General features: G+C 30.8%; 4 protein-coding genes across 8 annotated transcripts; 2 read left to right on the forward strand and 2 right to left on the reverse strand.

Moving 5' to 3' along the window:
• Positions 1-997: 997 nt before the first annotated feature.
• LOC100783871 (putative germin-like protein 2-1) lies at positions 998-2,284 on the forward strand. The gene is made up of 2 exons (XM_006579971.4): positions 998-1,370; positions 1,609-2,284. The coding sequence occupies exons 1-2, from the start codon at positions 1,259-1,261 to the stop codon at positions 2,142-2,144; spliced, it is 648 nt and encodes a 215-aa protein (XP_006580034.1). The 5' UTR covers positions 998-1,258; the 3' UTR covers positions 2,145-2,284.
• A 2,749-nt stretch (positions 2,285-5,033) lies between these two features.
• LOC102668861 (UPF0481 protein At3g47200) lies at positions 5,034-6,666 on the reverse strand. The gene has a single exon (XM_041015451.1). The coding sequence runs from the start codon at positions 6,353-6,355 to the stop codon at positions 5,129-5,131; it is 1,227 nt and encodes a 408-aa protein (XP_040871385.1). The 5' UTR covers positions 6,356-6,666; the 3' UTR covers positions 5,034-5,128.
• A 1,629-nt stretch (positions 6,667-8,295) lies between these two features.
• LOC100784397 (probable LRR receptor-like serine/threonine-protein kinase At3g47570) lies at positions 8,296-15,285 on the forward strand. Its single transcript, XM_003524058.5, has 5 exons — positions 8,296-9,162; positions 10,297-10,662; positions 11,969-12,187; positions 12,406-14,388; positions 14,517-15,285. Exons 1-5 carry the CDS (start codon positions 8,463-8,465, stop codon positions 14,891-14,893), a joined length of 3,645 nt encoding a protein of 1,214 aa, XP_003524106.1. The 5' UTR covers positions 8,296-8,462; the 3' UTR covers positions 14,894-15,285.
• Positions 15,286-16,402: 1,117 nt separating this feature from the next.
• LOC100527883 (GlcNAc-PI de-N-acetylase domain-containing protein) lies at positions 16,403-21,260 on the reverse strand. Of its 5 annotated transcripts, NM_001248199.2 has the most exons (10): positions 20,825-21,157; positions 20,701-20,761; positions 20,035-20,105; positions 18,934-18,998; positions 18,606-18,650; positions 18,425-18,505; positions 18,255-18,322; positions 17,359-17,407; positions 17,090-17,250; positions 16,403-16,831 (listed from the first exon to the last, which is right to left on the reverse strand). In NM_001248199.2, the coding sequence occupies exons 1-10, from the start codon at positions 20,934-20,936 to the stop codon at positions 16,768-16,770; spliced, it is 777 nt and encodes a 258-aa protein (NP_001235128.2). In that variant the 5' UTR covers positions 20,937-21,157; the 3' UTR covers positions 16,403-16,767. The 5 variants fall into 5 exon arrangements, 4 of the variants coding, with proteins under 4 accessions (NP_001235128.2, XP_014630803.1, XP_014630802.1 ...); XM_014775317.3 differs by having other exon boundaries at positions 16,444-16,909; positions 20,701-21,252; XM_014775316.3 differs by having other exon boundaries at positions 16,444-16,831; positions 20,701-21,240.
• Between the last annotated feature and the right edge of the window lie 1,170 nt (positions 21,261-22,430).

Here is a 22,430-nt window from a genome sequence, read left to right on the forward strand (position 1 = left end):
AGTATATGAAATTATTTTTTAAAAATATTTATATAAATTTAAGAATATGAAATACATTGTTAATATATATAATTCATGAATTAATATAGTTGAACAATACATAGCTCAAATTTAGTTTCATTATTAAGCAAGTTCAATTTTTAATTCACTTGATTTATAAACTAGTTCAACCTAAGGTAAGTTAATTCATTTTGTTTTTAATAATTTTTAAATTTTCTTAACATTTTTATCAATAAATCTTAATTTGGTTAACAAAGGGATTTTGTAATCTTCTTCTCTTCTCCCTTAACCATTCAACCCACCATATTTTTTTAACATTATAGTATCCTTTATTAGTTAAAAATATTTTATATATCTAAGATATTAAATATTTTATTTTATAAGGTAGTAATGTGTTACATGATTAGTGTAATCACATTTGAGGTAGCCCGGGCGGTTTAAGGGGTGGGTGGTTATAAATTACTCTTAGCCTTCCTTTCTAAGTACTTTCCTTAAAAAATGTTTTGATAGGTTAAGAAAAAATGTGTTTATAAACTATCCCATGTGAGATATTATATGTTTTGATAATAGTTTAAATCTCATAAGTGACCCATTTATTCTTAAAAAAACATCTTAATAAATTAAGAAAGAAATGTGTTTATAAATTATTCTTCATCTTAATTTTTAAGAGGTGTGAAAGTATTTTGATATATCGAAACACGCACCATCATAATACAATTCATAATTATCACGAATTTAGATGACTTAGGGCAACAATTAATTCCCACTCCCAACGACAATAAGCTACCTATGTAGCAAATTATCTTCATGATTATGAAAAATTGATTTTGATTATCATCATCATATATTAAAATGAAACCCGGCCCTCTACATAAATTAAAAGCGTGCACACTCCTGGGATGAATTCCATATGTCATGTTCGGATTGATGTTAGTAATATATATTGATACATGCAAGCGTATAAAATATCTGGATCATAGGCAGCCGGCACGTACATATATTTATAATCTGCACTACCTGCATGAACAAAAATAACTAAAACCATCATGATGACTATTTCAAGCCTCTTTTGAGCGGCAAAAATTGTTTTCTTCTATTTAATTATGCATGTCCCCCCTATATAAATATGGCAAACAATCCCTGATTCTTGCAATGCATCATATATCAGAATTCAGAAAGAAAACATCAACGATATATCTTCGATCGAGTTCCTTCCCATTACGGTTGTCTATTAGAGAAAACCCCTAAAATCATCAATATGGTAACTCGTGTACACTTCTTTTGCCTCTTGGCTCTCACCTTCACTCTAGCCTTGGAAGCTGATCACAGTCCACTTCAGGATTTCTGTGTGGCAGACACCAAAAGTCAAGGTATAAGTTTACAATATGCATCAGACACTTGAGTGTTGGATTTTAAACACATTTTTTTACATGTGTGATTTACTAAATAATAAATGGACCTAGCTAGTTATTCGGTAAATATCACATGAACCATAGACCATGTATGATTAAGGGTATGTTTTAAAAAATATATTGCTGAAATCATAAGTATTCAAGTTCATAATTCTTACTGGTTATTTTATTTGTGTATGTCATTCAACCGTGGCAGTACTAGTAAATGGATTCTCTTGCAAAGACCCTACACTAGTAGAGGCTAATGACTTCTTCTTCAGAGGACTTGACATAGAGGGAAACACATCAAACCCAGTAGGATCCAAGGTGACTCCAGTTACAGTTTCACAGCTACCAGGACTAAACACTTTAGGCATTTCACTTGCCCGCATTGACTATGCACCGTGGGGCACAAACCCTCCTCACACTCACCCTCGTGCCACCGAAATCCTCAACGTGATCCAAGGCACACTTGAAGTTGGTTTTGTGACATCAAATCCTGGAAACCGTCATGTTACCAAAGTGCTGCAAAAGGGTGATGTGTTTGTCTTCCCTGTGGGACTTGTGCACTACCAGAGAAATGTGGGTTATGGCAATGCGGTTGCCGTTGCAGCTCTCAGCAGCCAAAACCCTGGGGTTATAACTATCGCTAATGCTATATTCGGGGCCACGCCAGACATTGCCAGTGATGTTCTTGTCAAGGCTTTTCAAGTGGACAAAGATGTTGTTGCTAATTTAAAGTCCAAGTTCTAGGATATTATATGGAACATGTTGAGTTTGTGTGTTTTCTTTTTTTGAATTGCTGCATTTGATCAATAGTTGTTGTGGTTTGTCGTTTGGATTGGTTTATTCATTTGTATTATTATAATGTTCTACGGTCAACTTTTACTTTATTTTATATTTCTCTTCATTTATTTATTGATTATGACTTATTCACGTTTCATTGTCACAATTCTTGTCCTACCATATATATAAATTGTCCCACCAATTAAAAAATTACACAGATTTCTCATTCATCTCTCGTAGTCTTTATTATTATAATCTTCCTTTCCTTTCGATGGAAGTTATTCGCTCAAAATTAGATTTTTTTTTTATGTTATCTTTTGTGTCTTCAATCAACATCTATTATTGTCATTTTACTTATACGAATCTGTCATCAAGTTAGACTTGACTCTGATATCAATTATTGGGAAATTAAGGAGAGCAAATATTAAGAAAATTTACACTAACAAGTCATGAGTAATCACATAAGAAAATTTAATATAATATTTTAATTTAAAATCTTAAGACTCAGGTTTATGAGTTTTCTCCTCATTTATATGGTGATTAACTTTTTTATTTCTACTTTACCTCATATTTATAATTCAACAATCTCTCTCTCAAATGTGAATCTCTTCCACATGATAGTCTCCTACTCGAGTGAAAGTCATTATCATTCATGAATATTTCATGGTAGTCATTAGAGTTCACATGTTCTAGGTACTTACACCGTCGTTTCACTAATGGGACACGTCACCTGGATGTACCACCCAGAAAATTTTTGATACAAGAGATCAGAGGGATTAGGATCCATTGCCACCATCTTACTCATCTAAACCAATTACCAAGTCAAATGAGACTCCAATACCATTCTCATAGGAAAAATATGTCAACACAATAACAAAACTCCATAGTAGAATAATAGGCAATAGGAAACGGAAATAAATTTCCTTAAACTTACAAAAATATGTGAGAAGTATCAATAAAATATAGAATGTAAAATAGAAATCAAGAGCACACAAGAGACACAATTTGTTTAATATAAAAAATTCTTTAATACAAGGATAAAAACCACGAATAATCCATATTAAAGAATCCGTAGGTAAAATTTGAAAAATGCTCTTTAATGAATATGTGAAAATCACAATAATTTTTTCTCTTTTCTCTCTCAATGTTTTATAAATGTTTTTTCTCACAAATGAGTCTCTCTCACCCTAATTTATCTATTTTCTACTTAAATAAGTGAGATAAATCATATTTTTTTAATTGAGTCTTTACTTCACGGAGGAAAAAAAACCAACTCTTCCCTTATGCAAGAGTTTATTAAATCATATTGGACCATTTTCCCTTTTCTAAATTGGACATTGTTGAGTCTGTGTGTTTCTTTGTTTAAATTGCTGCATTTGGTCAATAGTTTTTATGTTTCTTGGTTTGGATTTATTAAATGATTTGTATCATTTTAAGAATCTTGTTAATAAGTAGTATCTGCATTGTGTCTTTAGAATATTAATTAAAAAAATTAAAAAGAAAAAATATTTATTATATAATCATAAGAAAATGTAGAAAAATATTAAACAACATAATTTTTCACCTCTCAAAATATTTATACTACCGATTAATCCTTTTATTTTAATTTCGTTTCTAGACAAAATTATTTGTTCTTTAATATTTGCGCGTGAGTGTGAGCCCGAGGATTTATGTACGGGGCGCCTACATCATTTACCCCATCTTACAAGTCAGGAAAAGCCGAAGCAATCAAAACAAACTTTTTTTGCTTAATATAGGATCCGATGAGTGGTCACAGTCTGGATTAAATTTTGATACCTATACATATATGAATTATTCACAATTTATTAACGTTACACTTACAAAACGTGAGTTTTACTTATTTAAATAAAAACTATAACTTTTAATTTTTAACTTGGTTATTAGGTTAAAATATTTTAGTGAAATTAAACGAGTTCTACTTTTGCATCGTTAGATGTAATAAGAGGTTGAAACACATGATTTAGGCCTTATCAGAGTCTTTTAAGGTTTGTTACCGTAAATATTTCCCATTCTTTTTTTCGATAACGGAGCCACGCATATTTTCCATTCTAGACTTTGAGATAAAAATAGTGGAGAGTTACTACGATCAGCTTTTGCATTTTTTTTAAAAGACCTTTATGCATTTGACAAGCTAAAAATAGTTGTTTTCCATGCAATTTCTTTCATGTGCATTTAGATGTATTTGTAGAATTGGTTTTAAATCAAATAATTTTCATATAATGGGTTTTAAGTAAATATGAGTTGCAGTAAAAAAAGAAGTAAATATGAGTTTAAAATAGTATAATTTATGTTTGGATAATAGATATTAGAAAAATAATTTTCACAAAAATGTTATATGAAAATTTATAATTAAAATTAATTTTGGATGTGTGGTGAATAAAATAAATTATATAGTATTTTTAAATAATCATTTTATCAGAATGAAATATCTATTAATTTGTTGATAATTAATAATTTAAAATAAACAATTAAGTTTGTAATAATTTTTTACTGTAATATAAATTAAAATATTTACAAATAAACCCGTATGAACATAATAACACTTAAGATTTTTTTTTTATCACAACACAACTTAAGATTGATACTACATAATTGTCGCCCATACACAATAAACATAAAAAATCAAAAAGGACATTACATTAGTAATTGGCAGCAAAAAGTCGAATCAAACAAAACAAAAAGGACAACTGAGTTCTCAATAATTGAGCAACAAAGGAAGGGGGGAGAGAGAGAGAGAATGACATTATTAAAAAAAGAGAGAAAATAAAATTAAAGGCGTTAAAAGAAAAAGAAAAAAAAAAGGAGGAAGGAAAGTAGTAGAAATTGAAAATAAAATAATGAAAAAATCATAGTAATTAAGCCTTTACATAATAATAAGAAGAAGAAGAAAATAACAGCAACTGAATTTACCAGGGAGGAGGCCAGATATTCTATTGTTGTATTACTTGCAAGACAGAACAAATAGTTTGAACTAAAGAGAGAATAAGGAGAACAATTCCAGCAATGGTAGCAGCAGTTTGCCAAGGAGTTTTGCAATAATCACGCCTTAAAGTCGACTTCAAATTATGCCAAGGATTTCTACACAAAGCATTCAAGTCTTGGCAGATTTCAGAGTAATGGGAATTAAATCTTGAATGAATATTGTTTTTCAAAAGACCGTTAAACATGTTAGCCACAGAATCAGTATCTCCTAGCCAATTAACCAGTACTTTCTTTCGAACCAGTATATCCACATCTTTGCTCGTGTTTATCAGGAAATCCAAGATACTCACATAGTCTGTTATGTAAGCTTCGTAAGGATAGTGACACAACTCTAAAGCCATCATATTGCAAAACATGAATTCGGTGGAATCAGACACCAGCAACTGGGGGATTTCAAGATCCTGTCCTGAAAATGACAAGTCTAGTAAGCAGTTACTCGTGGTGCTTACCTTAAGCCTCACTCCTGCATCTAATAACTCAGCAGCACTAGGAAGATGTTCCACCAATCCAGCAGTCCTAGGTGGTCGTCTTTCTCGAGGATGTTGTAAGTTAAAAGTTCTAATCGGATCGGTGAAGTGATTTATGCTAATATTATCAAAACTCAAACCGCATCCATTGTAATAGCCAAAATAGCAAAACGTAAGCCTTGCAAATGGAGGGATATTAGATGAGCCAGTGAAGGACATATTGTAGAGATCCTCAAGAACGAAAAAAAGGTTTTTTCTCATATTATTGGACAACCAAGGTGTTGAAAGAAACGTGTCCTCTGGCGACCATTCAGAACAAGATCTCCAAAAGAGCTCGAGTATAAAACCGGAATCCACAAAGATGATCTTGACCAGTTCTTTCTTCCTGAACTCAAGGGTTTCTGAATAACAGCGACGAAATTTGGGCTCCACCCCTTCTATGTAGCTCATCCAGCTGTCCGAACTTGTTTTGGTTCGTTTAAGAAATGCCTTGCAGTACATGAGTTTGTGTTTTTCCATGTTTTGGAGGTGAACATGGCGGTTGTGGTTGAAAGGGCCTATAGAAACAACCTTTGGAGTGTAGGCATCTTCTCTGAGTCTGCGAATATGAAAGGGCACTTTGTAGATGCAACACTCTTTTGTTACGTGCGGCTCTGTCCCCTCCAGTATCGCCTCAATATCGATCACAACATCATCGTCGTGGTTCATGACTCTTGTTATCTAAATAACTAAAACCCAAAAAAGTTCAAGTAAAAAAGAGTCCAAAAACAGAAAATTCTGAACATGAAGATGGTGATGATGACCGTACTTAGATGGAGTGACGAAGGTGGTGAGTTGGGTAAAAGTCAAAACTATCGAAGGACACAAAACGCAATGTTTTTGGTTATATTGGGGAGATCGATACTCAACATGAGTGTTTTTATTTATGTTTATTATGCGATATTCTCTATTTCATGTATACATGTATTAATAATAAAAATATAAAAATATAAAATTTAAATAACAATATTTCAAAATAATAAAATCTTCATATTCATTTTTCTAACATTATGAATGTGTTCAAATAAATAATAAAATAATTTTGATTCAAAGCAATGTTATTCAAGACTTTGTGTAAAATTAATATATAAACTTATGTTTCAATGTCACATCTTATTATAATATTGTGTTTTAACAAACTCTTCTCTTACATAGTTTCCGTAATTCACCTAATCATTACTTTCACTAATACGAGGTTTGAGATGATCATACGATTCAAATATAAAAAACACATAAAGAGTGAATTATCACATTTCTAAAAAAATACAAATAAATAAAAACACAATCAAAATATATTAGGAAAATATTTATAACATAACTTAATACAATCCACGTCATTTCACTACTTTATAATTTAAAATTTATTTTTGTGAGCGTACTCTATGAGCATTTGGGTCGCAAAATTTCCCGCCAGAAATACAATTGAGTCCCCACACGCATTGAACGCTGGTGTGTTGATTTTAGTTTTACACGAATATTGGTATTAACAAAGTACTCATGAGTTGAAATTTGAAAAACCACAACCACTCGTAGCCAATAATGGATGTCTTAGTCATGGTATCAGTTCAGTCCACGCTCAATTGGGTATTGAATTCACATTTCCACGATAAACGCGTTCTGATTATGCTATATTTATATTATTTCCGAAAGCTAGTGGGTATAGTTTGGGTATTGGACAGCAACAGTGTAATACTCTAACTAGTAGTAATCACTTTTGAAAAGTTTAGTGAGTCTAGTCTACTACCTCTTCATTGAACTTGACTTATTGCTTGCTCCACCTCCTTATACAGTCCAAAAAGTAACTACAGTAGAAATTTTTGTTAAAGTGACAGCAACTTTCCATACAGCATGTAAACTCAGTGCTCGTCTCATTGGAAAAAATGGAGGCACTGCTTACCTCGTATGGGCTTTGTGATACCCAACATGCACTATGGAACAACGACTTAACAGGCACATGCCAACCCCTTTCTTGATTTTTTGTGGAGCACGGTATCCTCTAATGAATGTGACTGGATGAAAGACAATAATGGATGAGCTAAACTACACATAATAATTTAAGTCTAATTAACTCATTTAATTTATAAACCAAATTCAACAAATAAAATACCAAAATCTAGTTTCAAACTAATTTTAAATTGATTTGGAAAATACTCTTACTCTATACAAATTACAAATAGTGAAATACTGATGTGATTTTTCCTTCAAACATGGAAGCATGAGCTGTTAATCTGTTGTCTTGTCTTTGGATAGATTGTCATTAAAATCATTTTGAACATTAATATTTTTTTCACAAATCTAATTATGTATATTAAATTTGTAGATTTAAATACATCATTAAATACATGAATTAATTAATATAAAATTATTTTAACTTAATTAAAATGCTTTGAGTTTGAATTTTAAATATACGATTGTGTTAAATTTTTTATAGCAAAATTTTGCCAACTAGTGATACCATCCAATATATCAATTTATTTTGTATTTATAGATTAAAACTCATTTATCTTGTATAACAACTTAGAGTACAAAAACTACATAATAAAGTATTCTACGGAGTTAAAATACTAGGCATTTAAGTCCCATCAAATCTTTCTGAAAAATTCTTAATCTTGAATTTGAAATTCATTCATATATGCACTTTCCTTGAACTTGCCTTTCAACCTTTTCACACGAATTCATGTATGGATGCCGAAAATTATTGACTTGATTCTAATCAAGATTGATATAAAAGTACTCTTCCTTTAGGGCCGTTCTGAGATGCATCCAACTTCAAAACATGGAGAAGCTACTTTGCTTCAGCTTCAGGGTTTTCACATTTTCATTCCAGTGCTTAATGGCCTTAACATTAGCCCTTAGTGGAACCAACTTCACCACAGATAAACTTGCACTTCTTGCTCTCAAATCTTCAATCACTAGAGACCCTCACAATTTCCTCACTCATAATTGGTCTGCCACCACTTCTGTATGCAATTGGGTTGGTGTCACTTGTGATGCTTACCATGGAAGGGTAAGGACATTGAATCTTGGCGACATGTCTCTTAGTGGCATCATGCCCTCTCACTTGGGAAACCTTACCTTCCTTAATAAACTTGACCTTGGCGGAAACAAATTCCATGGTCAGTTGCCAGAGGAATTAGTCCAATTGCATAGGTTGAAGTTTCTCAACTTGAGCTACAATGAATTTAGTGGAAATGTTTCAGAATGGATTGGAGGATTATCTACACTCAGATATTTAAACCTTGGAAATAATGACTTTGGTGGTTTTATTCCAAAATCTATTTCCAATCTTACAATGCTAGAGATCATGGATTGGGGCAACAATTTCATTCAAGGAACCATTCCACCTGAAGTAGGCAAAATGACCCAATTGAGGGTTTTATCAATGTATTCAAACCGTCTTTCAGGGACCATTCCTAGAACTGTTTCTAACCTCTCTTCCCTCGAAGGAATAAGTTTATCCTATAACTCTCTTTCAGGTAATGTATTTAAACATTTTTTATGGGGCATCTACAAATAATGACTGTAGTTTTCACTTCATTCTTTGTCCATTCTGTATTGGTTCCTCAAACATTGCAACTTGCAACTTGCAACATGCATGCTAGGTTAGTGGATGAATTTTAGTTCCAAGATCCTCCAAAAGCCAGCAGATGACAGCTCTGTCCTTACTTAGTATATTATCTTATTGCTCTCTCAAAAATGGCTTTTTACACCAATAGCAACAAATTTTCAATCTCTAATATTATAGGTTATTTTTGCATATTATTTTTTTTCTTCTATTTCTTTTTTATTTTTTTCATTTTTGTATCATCTCATTTATCACTTTTTATTATTTGTTTATTTAAATTTTCTTTGTATTTCTAAGTTCGTTTGACCCATACACTCTAAAAAAGAAAAAAAAAATAGACACTTATGGTCATCATTAATATTTATATAACATATAAATAAGTATTATTAATTTTTTCTTATATATTAAAAAATTAAAATTCATGCTGTATAAAAATAATAAAAATTAATTGAAATCATGAACACATAATAATCATGAACTACCCAATAATTTATCCTTAAAAATGAGATGTATGTTTACCATTTTCCTATTATTTATTCATGGTGAGTCTAGCCTCCAAAATGACGGATCTTATTAATGACAGAGTTTCATAGGAGTGGAGGCAGCCCTAGCCTCCAAAAATTTTGTCTTTTGCCTTCAATATAACAACAAAACCTTATATCTTATTAGATAAAGCTAGTTACATATTAATCACACAACATCATTCATGATGGTTAAAAATTTTTTGGACAAGATCCGCCACTAATCTCGATCATGGTGCTTCCTTGCAACATGAAGTCATGGGTTCAATTTTTAAAAGAAAAAAATTATTTGATTGCGATTTGCGAAGTAACATTGCATGGTACATTCATCTACTCTGCCTAGACCCTATTAAATGGAAGGTCTTGGTCCCATAATTTGGTTTGGTTTTGTTTTCGCACGTTCTCTCTACCCTTGTTTTTTATCCAAGAGTCAATTGCTTTAACAATTTATAGTATATGGAACTTTCTCTCTACATGCATCAATGACTTTTTTTTTCTCACTCGTTTTGTTTGCGAAAATAAAGGAGGCATTCCAAGTGAGATTGGTGAACTTCCACAATTAGAAATAATGTATCTTGGAGATAATCCACTTGGTGGCTCCATACCATCAACAATCTTCAATAACTCAATGCTGCAAGATATTGAACTTGGCTCCAGCAATTTATCTGGAAGTCTTCCATCAAATTTGTGCCAAGGACTTCCAAATATCCAAATACTTTACTTAGGTTTCAACCAGTTATCGGGTAAATTGCCATATATGTGGAATGAGTGCAAAGTGTTGACAGATGTGGAATTATCACAGAACAGGTTCGGCAGAGGAAGCATACCTGCTGACATTGGAAACTTACCTGTGCTAAACTCCATTTATCTTGATGAGAACAACTTGGAAGGTATGGGGATCCTTGTATATATCTTCATTTAATTCTTTGCTTTACAATTATATATAATAGAAGACATATGCATTCAATATTATTAAGTTTCAATCCTGTTAATAAAAATCCCACATATTGAATGGTAAAAGTCTCACTCTTTATTATTAACTAAAAATTTATTAGAAATTATAAAATTGTAGAAATGTTACTTTAATTTTTCTTAATGAATCTCACTAATAGCTTTATAGTTTTAATAATTTTAGTCAATAGTGCGACAGAAATAATTAATTAAAAATGTTACTAATACTCCTCTTTTATTCAATCTAATAATTATATTTTCCCTATTTTTTCTTTGTAATTTTACATTTTCAGATAAATTAAAGAGTAGATATATTTTTTATTTTCTAAAAAATATCAAACATGTGAGCAGAGGCGAAGCTTCTTACAAAAATATTTTATATATGCATATATAATTATTAAAAAATATATAAATAATTTTAGTTGATATTAATAATATTTTTTATAATTTTTTTAAAATATTCTTTAAATTTATTTATTATTCAATTATTTATAATATTTTAAGTATTTTAAAAACATATATAAATACTAATAAAGTTGTTTATTTTTCAATTATCAATGATTTTAAGTCATTGAAAGATCATGAAGACTTTTGATTTGCAAATTTTTAGTCATTGAATGATCACACAATTTTAATTTTCAACTTAACTTTTAGTTATTGAAAGAGCATAAAGAAGATAATCTTAAGCTATTTCCTTTATTATAATTATTATTATGATCCATGTAGTCGACCCCACCTAGTGGGATAAGGCGTTGTTGTATTATTATTATCATAGATAATTTTATGTTTCTTTTACGGTTAGATAATTTTATGTTAATATTACACTTTTAAGTTTTTGTTTTTTTATAACTTCAACTCTTGTTGGTTTATTAACACATATACATTAACTATTTCACTAATTAATTGATTTTTTTATAATATTAAACTATTTTTTTCAATTTTCAAACATATTTTTCTATGACTTTTATATCCTCATGTTGGTATAATATGAACCTGAAGATTTTTCTTGTGAACTTTTATGCAATTTTTTTTTAAAAAAAAATGTGATTCTTTTAGAAAAATTTCCACAAATTTTGCTATAACCGTCCACTTTATTTGAACCAGCCAATCCTAAAAGATAATGCATTTTGAAATTTATTATGACATATAAAAATCAAGACAAATTTGTTCAATAAGACGTCAACAATTATTTAACAGAATACTATTTCTATCAAGCATTCTAATTTGATCCATATAATTTTATAGGAGAAATCCCATTATCTCTTTTTAACATATCTTCCATGAGAGTACTCAGCCTGCAAAAAAACAAGTTAAACGGTAGCCTAACAGAAGAGATGTTTAATCAGCTTCCATTCCTACAAATATTGTCTTTGGATAATAATCAATTTAAGGGAAGCATTCCAAGATCTATTGGCAATTGTACATTGCTTGAAGAATTATACTTGGGTGATAACTGCTTCACAGGTATACCATTCTTTCCATATATCTAGTAGTATATCTTAATAATTTTGTCTTTTGAATTTCATTAAAATACTTAAAGTGCTACGTAGGTTTGAAATAATATCGACCATCTCATGTTTTGTTTATTAATATGATCTATGTTATTGAAATAATGCATCTCACACACACACACATGTGTGATCTATGTTATTGTTCGTTGATGAAAATTTACGTTCTTTCAGGCTCTATACCCAAGGAGATTGGTGATCTTCCTATGCTTGCGAATTTAACTTTGGGAAGTAACCATTTAAATGGATCTATTCCCTCAAATATCTTTAACATGTCATCATTAACTTACTTGTCTTTGGAACATAATTCTCTCTCAGGATTTCTTCCATTACACATTGGCCTAGAAAACTTACAAGAACTATACTTGCTTGAAAACAAACTTTGTGGAAATATTCCAAGTAGCTTATCCAATGCTTCTAAGCTTAACTATGTGGATTTGAAGTTTAATAAGTTCGATGGAGTCATACCTTGTTCACTTGGGAATTTGAGATACCTTCAGTGTTTGGATGTGGCATTCAATAATTTAACTACTGATGCTTCCACTATTGAATTAAGCTTCCTTAGTTCTTTGAATTATCTTCAAATATCAGGGAATCCAATGCATGGAAGCCTTCCCATATCAATTGGAAACATGTCGAATTTGGAACAGTTCATGGCAGATGAGTGCAAAATTGATGGCAAAATTCCATCGGAAATTGGAAATTTAAGCAACTTGTTCGCACTAAGTTTGTACCACAATGATTTGAGCGGAACAATTCCAACTACAATAAGTAATTTGCAGTCTCTTCAATATCTGAGACTTGGAAACAACCAACTACAAGGAACCATCATTGATGAGCTTTGTGCAATCAACCGGCTGAGTGAGTTGGTCATAACTGAAAATAAGCAAATTTCAGGAATGATCCCAACATGCTTTGGTAATCTTACTTCTCTAAGAAAGCTCTACTTGAACTCAAATAGACTGAATAAAGTTTCCTCTTCTCTTTGGAGTCTCAGAGACATTTTGGAACTAAACTTATCTGACAATGCTTTAACTGGATTTCTTCCTCTTGATGTTGGGAATTTAAAGGCTGTTATATTTTTGGATCTATCAAAGAATCAGATTTCAGGAAGCATTCCACGGGCCATGACAGGATTGCAAAATTTGCAAATTCTCAACTTAGCACATAATAAATTGGAGGGGAGCATTCCTGATTCATTTGGTAGTTTGATAAGTTTGACATACTTGGACTTATCCCAAAACTATTTGGTTGACATGATTCCAAAATCCTTGGAGTCAATTCGTGATCTCAAATTTATCAATCTTTCTTATAACATGTTAGAAGGTGAGATTCCCAACGGTGGAGCTTTCAAAAATTTCACAGCTCAATCTTTCATATTCAATAAAGCACTTTGTGGAAATGCACGGTTACAAGTCCCCCCATGCAGTGAATTAATGAAGAGAAAAAGGTCAAATGCACATATGTTTTTCATCAAATGCATATTGCCTGTAATGTTGTCAACCATTTTGGTTGTTTTATGTGTGTTCCTTCTGAAAAAGAGTCGAAGAAAAAAGCATGGTGGTGGTGATCCTGCTGAAGTCAGTTCATCAACTGTATTAGCAACAAGAACAATTTCCTACAATGAACTTTCACGGGCAACCAATGGATTTGATGAGAGTAATTTGCTTGGTAAGGGTAGTTTTGGCTCTGTGTTCAAAGGTATACTTCCAAATAGGATGGTTGTTGCAGTCAAATTATTTAATTTGGACCTTGAATTGGGATCAAGGAGCTTTAGTGTAGAATGTGAAGTAATGCGGAATCTGCGACACCGAAATCTCATCAAGATCATTTGTAGTTGCTCAAATTCTGATTACAAGCTTTTAGTAATGGAATTCATGTCCAATGGCAACCTTGAAAGATGGTTGTATTCTCATAACTATTATTTAGACTTCTTGCAAAGGCTAAATATAATGATAGATGTGGCTTCTGCATTGGAATATATGCATCATGGTGCTTCGCCAACTGTGGTTCATTGTGATGTAAAGCCTAGTAATGTCTTATTGGATGAAGATATGGTTGCACATGTTAGTGACTTAGGCATTGCCAAACTTCTTGATGAAGGACAATCCCAAGAGTATACCAAGACCATGGCTACATTTGGCTACATTGCACCAGGTAATTATCCTACATCAGTACATAATTTTCTATTAACTTTCTGTCCTTTTATTAAAAGTGGTTTTTATTTAAAGTTTCATTTTCTCTAAAATACGTTTTTAATTTATCAACGTTGGATTGGCATGCAGAGTTTGGATCCAAGGGGACTATTTCTACAAAAGGAGATGTGTACAGTTTTGGGATTTTGTTGATGGAAACATTCTCAAGAAAGAAGCCAACAGATGAAATGTTTGTTGAAGGATTGAGCATAAAAGGTTGGATTAGTGAATCATTACCCCATGCCAATACTCAAGTTGTGGATTCCAATTTGTTAGAGGATGAAGAACACAGTGCTGATGACATAATATCATCTATATCATCTATTTATAGAATAGCCCTGAATTGTTGTGCAGATTTGCCTGAAGAAAGAATGAATATGACGGATGTTGCTGCATCACTAAACAAAATCAAGGTCATGTTTCAGAAAAATAACAAGTACATGCGAGCACAAGTCCATGCAACCTAAGTTTATATAGACATCAAATCAATTTATAATTTGGCATTAAAATAATGTACTTTTTGAATTGCTAAGAAAATCCTACTTGACATTATGAATGCACTATAACGATGCTTTGTGAAGACCTGGTTAATACATCCTGTTGGATTGTTTGCAGGGATCCTTCTTATGTTGAGCCTTGTATAGGAGTATGTGTTTTGGGTTTGTTTTTATAGATTACAAAGCATATATGTTGGGTCCTCTACAACATCTTTTTTATGACAAAAACTAGCCTGGATTACAAACCTTGCCGTATTTAGAGAAAAATAAATTACAGGTTCAGATTTATTAAAACAAAATCAATGAGAACTCACTCAACTGTAAGATCTTCTCATAAAAAGTTCAAATTCATGCTTCCTGTATGTAACCTTGCAAAGGTAGAAGTTCCATAAATTTTTTAGTTGTTGAATAAAGTGAAATTAAGTTTTATTATAGGAATCAAAATTTTGGAGAGAAGGGGAGGGTTAAAATCTATCCACACAAAATTTGACTTTTCCCAGAATTAGAAACTTGTATATTAATTGGACTAAATTATTCTGAAGTATACAATAAGAAATATTTTTATTTTCCCTCTTACATTCTCTTAGAAATTATTAGATAATTTGAGATCATTATGATCTCAACTAATTTCTTCATGACATGTAACATAGTGTGTTATTAATGGTTTTTGGTAATTATAAAAAAATTGATGCTTTTTGATAAATTGAAAATTTTAAATACATATCACAAAAAGATCACTAGATTAGCTAGGACCATTAACACTTGGACTTTGGACTGAGATTACCTAATAATTTTTCCTACTTTCCCCTTGTGAACTAAAGAAGTTATTTCTCCCTTTCATTAAAATTTCTTTCTATGTCTCTTTTGAATCAAACCTTACGTTCGAGTAATATATTAAATTAGTCTCTAAAATTTTAAGTACCAATTGATTTAATACCGAGTTAAAAATATCATTTTAACTCATGAAATTATCAATCATTTTAATTCTTAGTTTTTAATTTTGAAAAACATGATTGACTAAAATAACTGATAAGATATATTATTGAATTAAAAGTGCTTGACAAAATTATTTTTAAACTAGTCTATAAATATACAAATAACCTAAAAACATGTTTTTATAATTTTTTTTATATTAATCTCCATTATGTATTTATGTACTTTTGTTATAATTTTAAGATATTTTTAGTAATTTTGAACTCTTATAATTTCTGTTAAAAAAATTTATATTAAAAATAAAAAAATGTAATATTAAAAGAATAAATAAATGAAGAATTTATTAATATTAATGATAAAAATAAAATAGTAATAATAAGTAACAAACTAAAAGAGCAAATGTTACTTCAAGTAAAACCAGCATCCTTTATAGCTTAACTTAGTTTGAGTTTATTTAACCAAAATACAAGTGTTTTATAATCGAGTGTAAATCCTTTAATATCTAAGTTTGATTCCTACAGATAAAGGAAAAAAAGTTTTAGCCCGTGGGTAATTCAAGATTGATAGTAGAAAGAAGTAATGCGGGATTCAAGGCTATTTGCTAGTACGTCGGTAGTAAAGAATATTTGTTTTATCAATACAAAAAATTGAAAATTTAGTAAACAAAATCTGACAAACATAGACCAGACCAATGATATTCACCTAGGATAATTGGAAGAAAATTAGCAGTGATTCCGTTCAATCATGTCATGAGAAAGTGAAAGGCTGCTTGAGCCACAGGGTACAATCCACACAACGTATTAGCTTGAACCCGGAAGCCAGTTGATAGATACAGAGCAGGAGCAGGATTGCAACAAATGAAAGCTGATCTCTCAAGCAACACAACTCCTTCAGCACTGCAACTTTATTATTTATACCTTTCTAAGAGTGTTCATATAGGTATAACTGGACAAGGCTACAAAAAGCTTGCGGAACCTGCAGAAATGAATTTAGATGGAGAAAAAACGATGTGCTGTTGTGCAATGCCTCTTCAGATAATTTCAGTTGAAGCTTCTAAATATATATATCACATAGATGTCCCGTGTGATGGATTGCAATATTGACACAAGAAGGGCAAAGATTAAAGGAAGGAAAAACATTGAAAGAAATAAAATCCAAACTAAAAAACATTTGCAGATTTCAAGGAAAGATATTTAGTCTATAGTTTTATAATAAAAGGTAAAGCATGCATACCACACCCACTGGCTTGAATGTTGGGCCATTGCAATAACGCTCCTACGAGAATGTTCATTTACCAAGCACTGCATTGTTCCATTTGTGTGCAGCATGGCCAAAAATATGGACAACCAGATATCAACTGGACCACTATATTTGCGCAAAATATTGGTGCTAACCTAAGAATAATGAAGACAACCCAAGAGAATAGAACAATTTGGATGAGTTATAATAAAATAATTGGTCAAATACGATGAGAAAATAAAACTAAGAAAGCAAATTCATACAAGCTCCCAAACTTCAATATCCCTTTGTAAAGTATCATGTAGTAGCTTGCTGTTTACAACATGGAAAAAATTTCAATGTAAGAGACAGTAGCATAAGAATGAGAGAACATAATGCAATTAGTCTACTTAGACAAATCATGGATAGTGAGTGTCCTGAATCCTCATGCACTTAACTCCCATAATCTTTCTTTTTCTTGAATACTGTACTAGAGATCACATATATGAGGGCAAAGAGAGCTGTTAAAGAATCCACAAGGAAAATTCTAAAAATCTGAAAAGCAAAATACTACAACAAAAGTCTTATTCCACTTGGTAAGGTTGACTATATGGATCGATGACACCATTGGGCTCAGTTAAAAAATCAAATTTTCAGGGATGCAATCTGTTATAAGTGATCCATGTTTGAGATACCAACAAGTTTTGCATGGATTGTCAAGAGCCTAACAGAACCCCTATCCTTTATTTGAGATATGGACAAAGTTGTTCAAGGTTATTTGAGTATTGAAGTGTTTTTAAGCAAACAAACTAAGCTGCTCCTAACAGTAACAAGAACAAAATAACACCGCAGCTGAAAATGGCTATTGTTATTTGTAATAACAAGATAAAGGGTGGGGGACAATGGGCTTAGAGTATACAGTGTGTGCCATTATGATTCATTTATTGTTATTTCAATTTTAAAATTATATTGCATGAAATAATTCTCAAAATGTGCAAATGTTGGTGCATTTTTTGTACAACTTATTTTGAATAAATAACACTTGTTTTTCAGCTTTTTGAGAGCATTTAAAAAACGAACCATTATTTCCCTTGAACTAAGCCTATCCAATCATGCTACTATATCCCCTGATTTTTCCAGTTATAGTTCTTTGATAGATCAATACTAATGTTCAACTTACCATACTCCATAATGCACATCACGATGATTACAGTGACCTGAGACACCATGGCTGTCAAAGGTAATAATCTGTGGAGAAAGGGATAAGTGAGAAGGAGCATTACAAGACTTAATTTACACAGGAAGTAAGTACTAGTCTGCCAAAACATGCCTAAGGTAGCACAGTCTTACCATATCAATGCAACATCTGGTTATTTCTTCCTCAATAATCTTTGCCAATAAGTTATGGCTCCAAACTTTACCAAAACCATCCTAGGTATGACAAAAAGTTAAACAACGGCAATATAAGGAACTAACAGTAATATTCAGAATAGTAAATATTATAACTTCCAGAGACCTATTGGATCAAAACCTGCAGATCTGGATGATTGACAATCTTCACTTGTTGCATCGGAACCTGCGTACACAATTTTCAATGTCAAACAAACAATACCCCTCTTAAATTTTGGTCAGATACTGTCATCTTTAACTTATGTCTAGAACATTATCAAGGAAAGTCTACCTAGGTTTCTCTAGAAATTTATGTTCTAAGATTGGAAAGGTATGACCACTAAGTGATCTAAGGAAAAATAAAATAAAAAATTAAACACTTCCCCAACAGGAGCCATGTTTAATATGTATAGAGAAGCTCTGATATTATGTTTGAAACCACAACTATTTTATGCCATTTTGTAAATCACCTTGAGGGCTACACAAGCCTGAAAAAGCTCTTGTTTTCTGATATTTCCTTTGCCATCTGCATCACCTACAGAAAAATAATAAAAATTAAAAACTATCCAATGGACTGAAACACAAACTTCGAAGCTTTGGTTTTGTGACATTGAAAATCTTATAGCTAACATTCTAAGATAGATTTCTTGCCCTAAATCTCTAAAATTAAAAATAAATATTCCATTTAAAGATCGTTAAGGACTGCAATACATATATAATAATAATGCAAAATGGAGAATTGCTAAAAAGGAACTCAAAGGTAATCCTCTGAATTTATGAGAAACAAGGAATACAGAGATGTACAAGAAAACAGAAACAGAGTAATAATGGGGTCCCAGACACCAGGAAACTCCCCCCAGCCAACCCTCATAATTTTCTCTCAATTCTTAATACCAACCTCCCCCATAACAGACTCCTCACAATCTTTCGATCCCCCCTCCTTACTATTTCTCAGTCATTCTGTCTTATTCTCCCAATCACAGAATCTTCCTTCTCCTTCTCACCCATTCCCCAAAGTGATCCCTCTACTCTGCTAGGTCCATTCTTCCCCAGTCTATATTTCTTTCTTCTATATACATGAATAGAATTATAGGAAAGAAAAAGAAAATTCCTATTAAATGTAAACAATGAAAGCTGATAGCATGAAATAACCTGAGTTGTGTAGCCCAAGCTAGTGGTTTGATTATAACATTAAGTCAATTATCATCTGAGCAATAATATTGAACTTCTTTTTACATATTATCTATTTTAACTTAATAGCATTGCCAATGTGTGAATGTATATGAAGTGGCGACATTATTCAATAATAATGTAATAATCTATACACTGAAAATAGCTAAAAATTAAATTCTTTTTCAAGACAGTAACTGAACTAGCTTAATTTAGAAAGATGCCAACTTAAAAAGAAAATTCAGCTACAGAATGGGAATAAAGAAAACTACAATTAAAATTAATAAAAAAAAAATGAGACTAAACTAACATACAAAAAGCTGAAAAGATGAACATAAACACATATATACCAAAACTTCTATAATTTATAAGACAAAAACAGATTGTGCAAAGCTATTCACCAATAGATAAGCAAAGTATTTGAACATTATGCCCCTTTGAAGTCAGAAAATTTATAGTTGGAGTAAAGAACCTGCAGAAATGAAACAAAACTTCAAGATGGTATGAAATCATAATGCAGGAAATATATGCTAGAAACTTAAAAAGCCTTCACTATACCATATAGCTATAACACCCAAAAAAACACAAAAACAAAAGAACAGATAATATTTCCTGAAATGTCCTGAAGTTAACAAAGATGCACTTTTGTACAATTTAGAATAGTAACTTAGGTCTAGTTTGTTTACTTTTTTCAAAAACAGTTTTATATTTTCTAAAAAAATTTTGTCACCCAAGTGCATTTCAGTTTTCTAAAAGTTTGTCCTTCGATTGAGCACTTAAACAAAACAAAAAGAAGAGGATGAGAAAACATGTCTCAGCTGTTTCGATTTTTGGTCTTTAAAACACTTGTTTTGGTAACAATTTTCAAACTTTGATAGATTTTGTATGAGAGATTGATTTTTGAATAAAGTGAGATTGTATTGGAAAACAATTTTAAAGACAAAAAAGCGAGAAGAGAATCAAACACAAAGACCCTCTTAGTCGTGACGAAACGCAGCGTTTTGGGAGAGGATCCAAATCGTAGGAATTTAACATTAGAAATGAGAAAACTGTGGTTGGGAACTTACATGGATTCGTCATCAGGATGAGCAATAACCAACAAGGCATTTCTCTTCCGAAATGCTCTGCCTGAAAAAACGAGGGAAATGAGGAAAAGAAGAAATTGGGGCGAAACGAAGAAAGAGGCATTACCGTTGTTATGCGTAAAATGGTTGCCGAAAGGGATGCGGGGGAGAAGAAGAACTTTGCAAAGAGAAACAATCCACAGAAAAACAAGAGAAGCAATTATGAGAATGAAGGCCATCAATAATAATTGTTGAATGAATCAACTTTGACACAAAAGAAACGCAGTAAAGTCTAAGTGCTTTAAGATGCCTAAATACTCTTCTTTCCTTTTATTTAATCATGCTTTCTTGTAATATTATCATTTTTAATTAATTATAATGTCTTGGAAGGATTTTTTTCTTAATCATTCCATTCATCATGAAAAAGAAACCTAAATAATTCAAAATTTAATTAAGAGATAAATAAAACATGACCTAGAATTATTTTTATGAAAGATGGAATATTTTATTTTTAGAGTATCTTATTGTACACTTGTGTATAACCGAAAAGGTAACTAACAATGGTATGAAAAGTCATGTGATTTGTGAAACTTGAAAAGTTAGATTAGCTCAAAGTTATTACTTGACATGACATTTATATAAAAAAAAAAAAAGTTCTTACTTATAAATATAAAATAATTGAGTAATAAAAAAAATTGAAATAGATATGATATTTTTATATAAATTTTAATTTTAGTTTTTTTAATTAATTTTAAATTCTTATATTTTTATTTAAAGATTAATCATTTTAACTATGTATTTAATTTCAATTTTTTATTGTAAATTATACTGTAAATTCTATATTATATTTAAAAATATTTCAATCAAGTTTAAAACAAAATAAAAATAAAAAAAATTTAAATGATATGTTAATATCATTGTGCTTTTAAAGATTATTTCTTATTATTATTGTCATACTAATTTATTATTAATATTTTAAAATACGATATAATGTTAAAATAATAAAATAATGTAATGATAACAGGAAAAGGATGATAAAACCTACTTGAGTAGGAAAAGGGACAAAAGATAAATTCAAAAAAAAATTAAAAATATAAAAAGTTAAAAACTAAAAGCTTTACACCAGTTAAAAAAGCATTTCACAAAACACTTCGTTTGTCAAATACTATTACTGTTTTTTTGAGAGATCAGATGCTATTACTAATTACTAATGTAACCAAACAAATTTTTCACCATGCTAAAAACTATTTTAAAATACTTGCAAAACATATAGAAGTCCGAAAAAAATCACTATGCCAACAACACTTTGATAAAAAAAAAAAAAATATATATATATATATATATATATATATATATATAATGAATCATAAAAACGACTCTTGGATGCAGTAAGTGTTTGCGTTATGGACCTGAAATAATCCATAACTACGAGACAAGTCCTTGGGCGCTCCTGCGTGCATCCGGCAAAATTGTCAATACATTTAATAATTTAATAATTTTTTTATTTTGTCTTTCCATGAAAAGATATGGATGAATTAATCTGTAAGCTTTCATATAGATTAACTGATATATATGAGGCCCAATCCGAAATTCTTTTTTTTAAAAAAATATGTGTTACAAATTAATTCAAACTTATAACTTTCAGTTATTAGTACAACACTCTAATCAACTTAACTAATAGATCAATTATCTTTTAAAATAAAAGTTAAATTACTCATTTAATTCTTATAATT

The sequence above is a fragment of the Glycine max genome, chromosome 5, assembly GCF_000004515.6.
Source record: "Glycine max cultivar Williams 82 chromosome 5, Glycine_max_v4.0, whole genome shotgun sequence".
NCBI classification, from domain to species: domain Eukaryota; kingdom Viridiplantae; phylum Streptophyta; class Magnoliopsida; order Fabales; family Fabaceae; genus Glycine; species Glycine max.

What these genes read in the sequence shown, in the direction of transcription:
- LOC100784397 (XM_003524058.5), top strand. Translation starts at nt 8,463, where the DNA reads ATGGAGAAGCTACTTTGCTTCAGCTTCAGGGTTTTCACATTTTCATTC. An exon ending in ATCCTATAACTCTCTTTCAG is followed by an intron (nt 9,163 to 10,296) that starts GTAATGTATTTA and finishes GCGAAAATAAAG; the next exon opens with GAGGCATTCCAAGTGAGATT. An exon ending in ATTTGGCTACATTGCACCAG is followed by an intron (nt 14,389 to 14,516) that starts GTAATTATCCTA and finishes ATTGGCATGCAG; the next exon opens with AGTTTGGATCCAAGGGGACT.
- LOC102668861 (XM_041015451.1), bottom strand. Translation starts at nt 6,355, where the DNA reads ATGAACCACGACGATGATGTTGTGATCGATATTGAGGCGATACTGGAG.
- LOC100783871 (XM_006579971.4), top strand. Translation starts at nt 1,259, where the DNA reads ATGGTAACTCGTGTACACTTCTTTTGCCTCTTGGCTCTCACCTTCACT. An exon ending in GGCAGACACCAAAAGTCAAG is followed by an intron (nt 1,371 to 1,608) that starts GTATAAGTTTAC and finishes CAACCGTGGCAG; the next exon opens with TACTAGTAAATGGATTCTCT.
- LOC100527883 (XM_014775316.3), bottom strand. Translation starts at nt 20,936, where the DNA reads ATGGCCTTCATTCTCATAATTGCTTCTCTTGTTTTTCTGTGGATTGTT. An exon ending in AATACTTTGCTTATCTATTG is followed by an intron (nt 18,999 to 20,034) that starts GTGAATAGCTTT and finishes ATTTTTCTGTAG; the next exon opens with GTGATGCAGATGGCAAAGGA. An exon ending in CCAGATGTTGCATTGATATG is followed by an intron (nt 18,323 to 18,424) that starts GTAAGACTGTGC and finishes CTTTCTCCACAG; the next exon opens with ATTATTACCTTTGACAGCCA.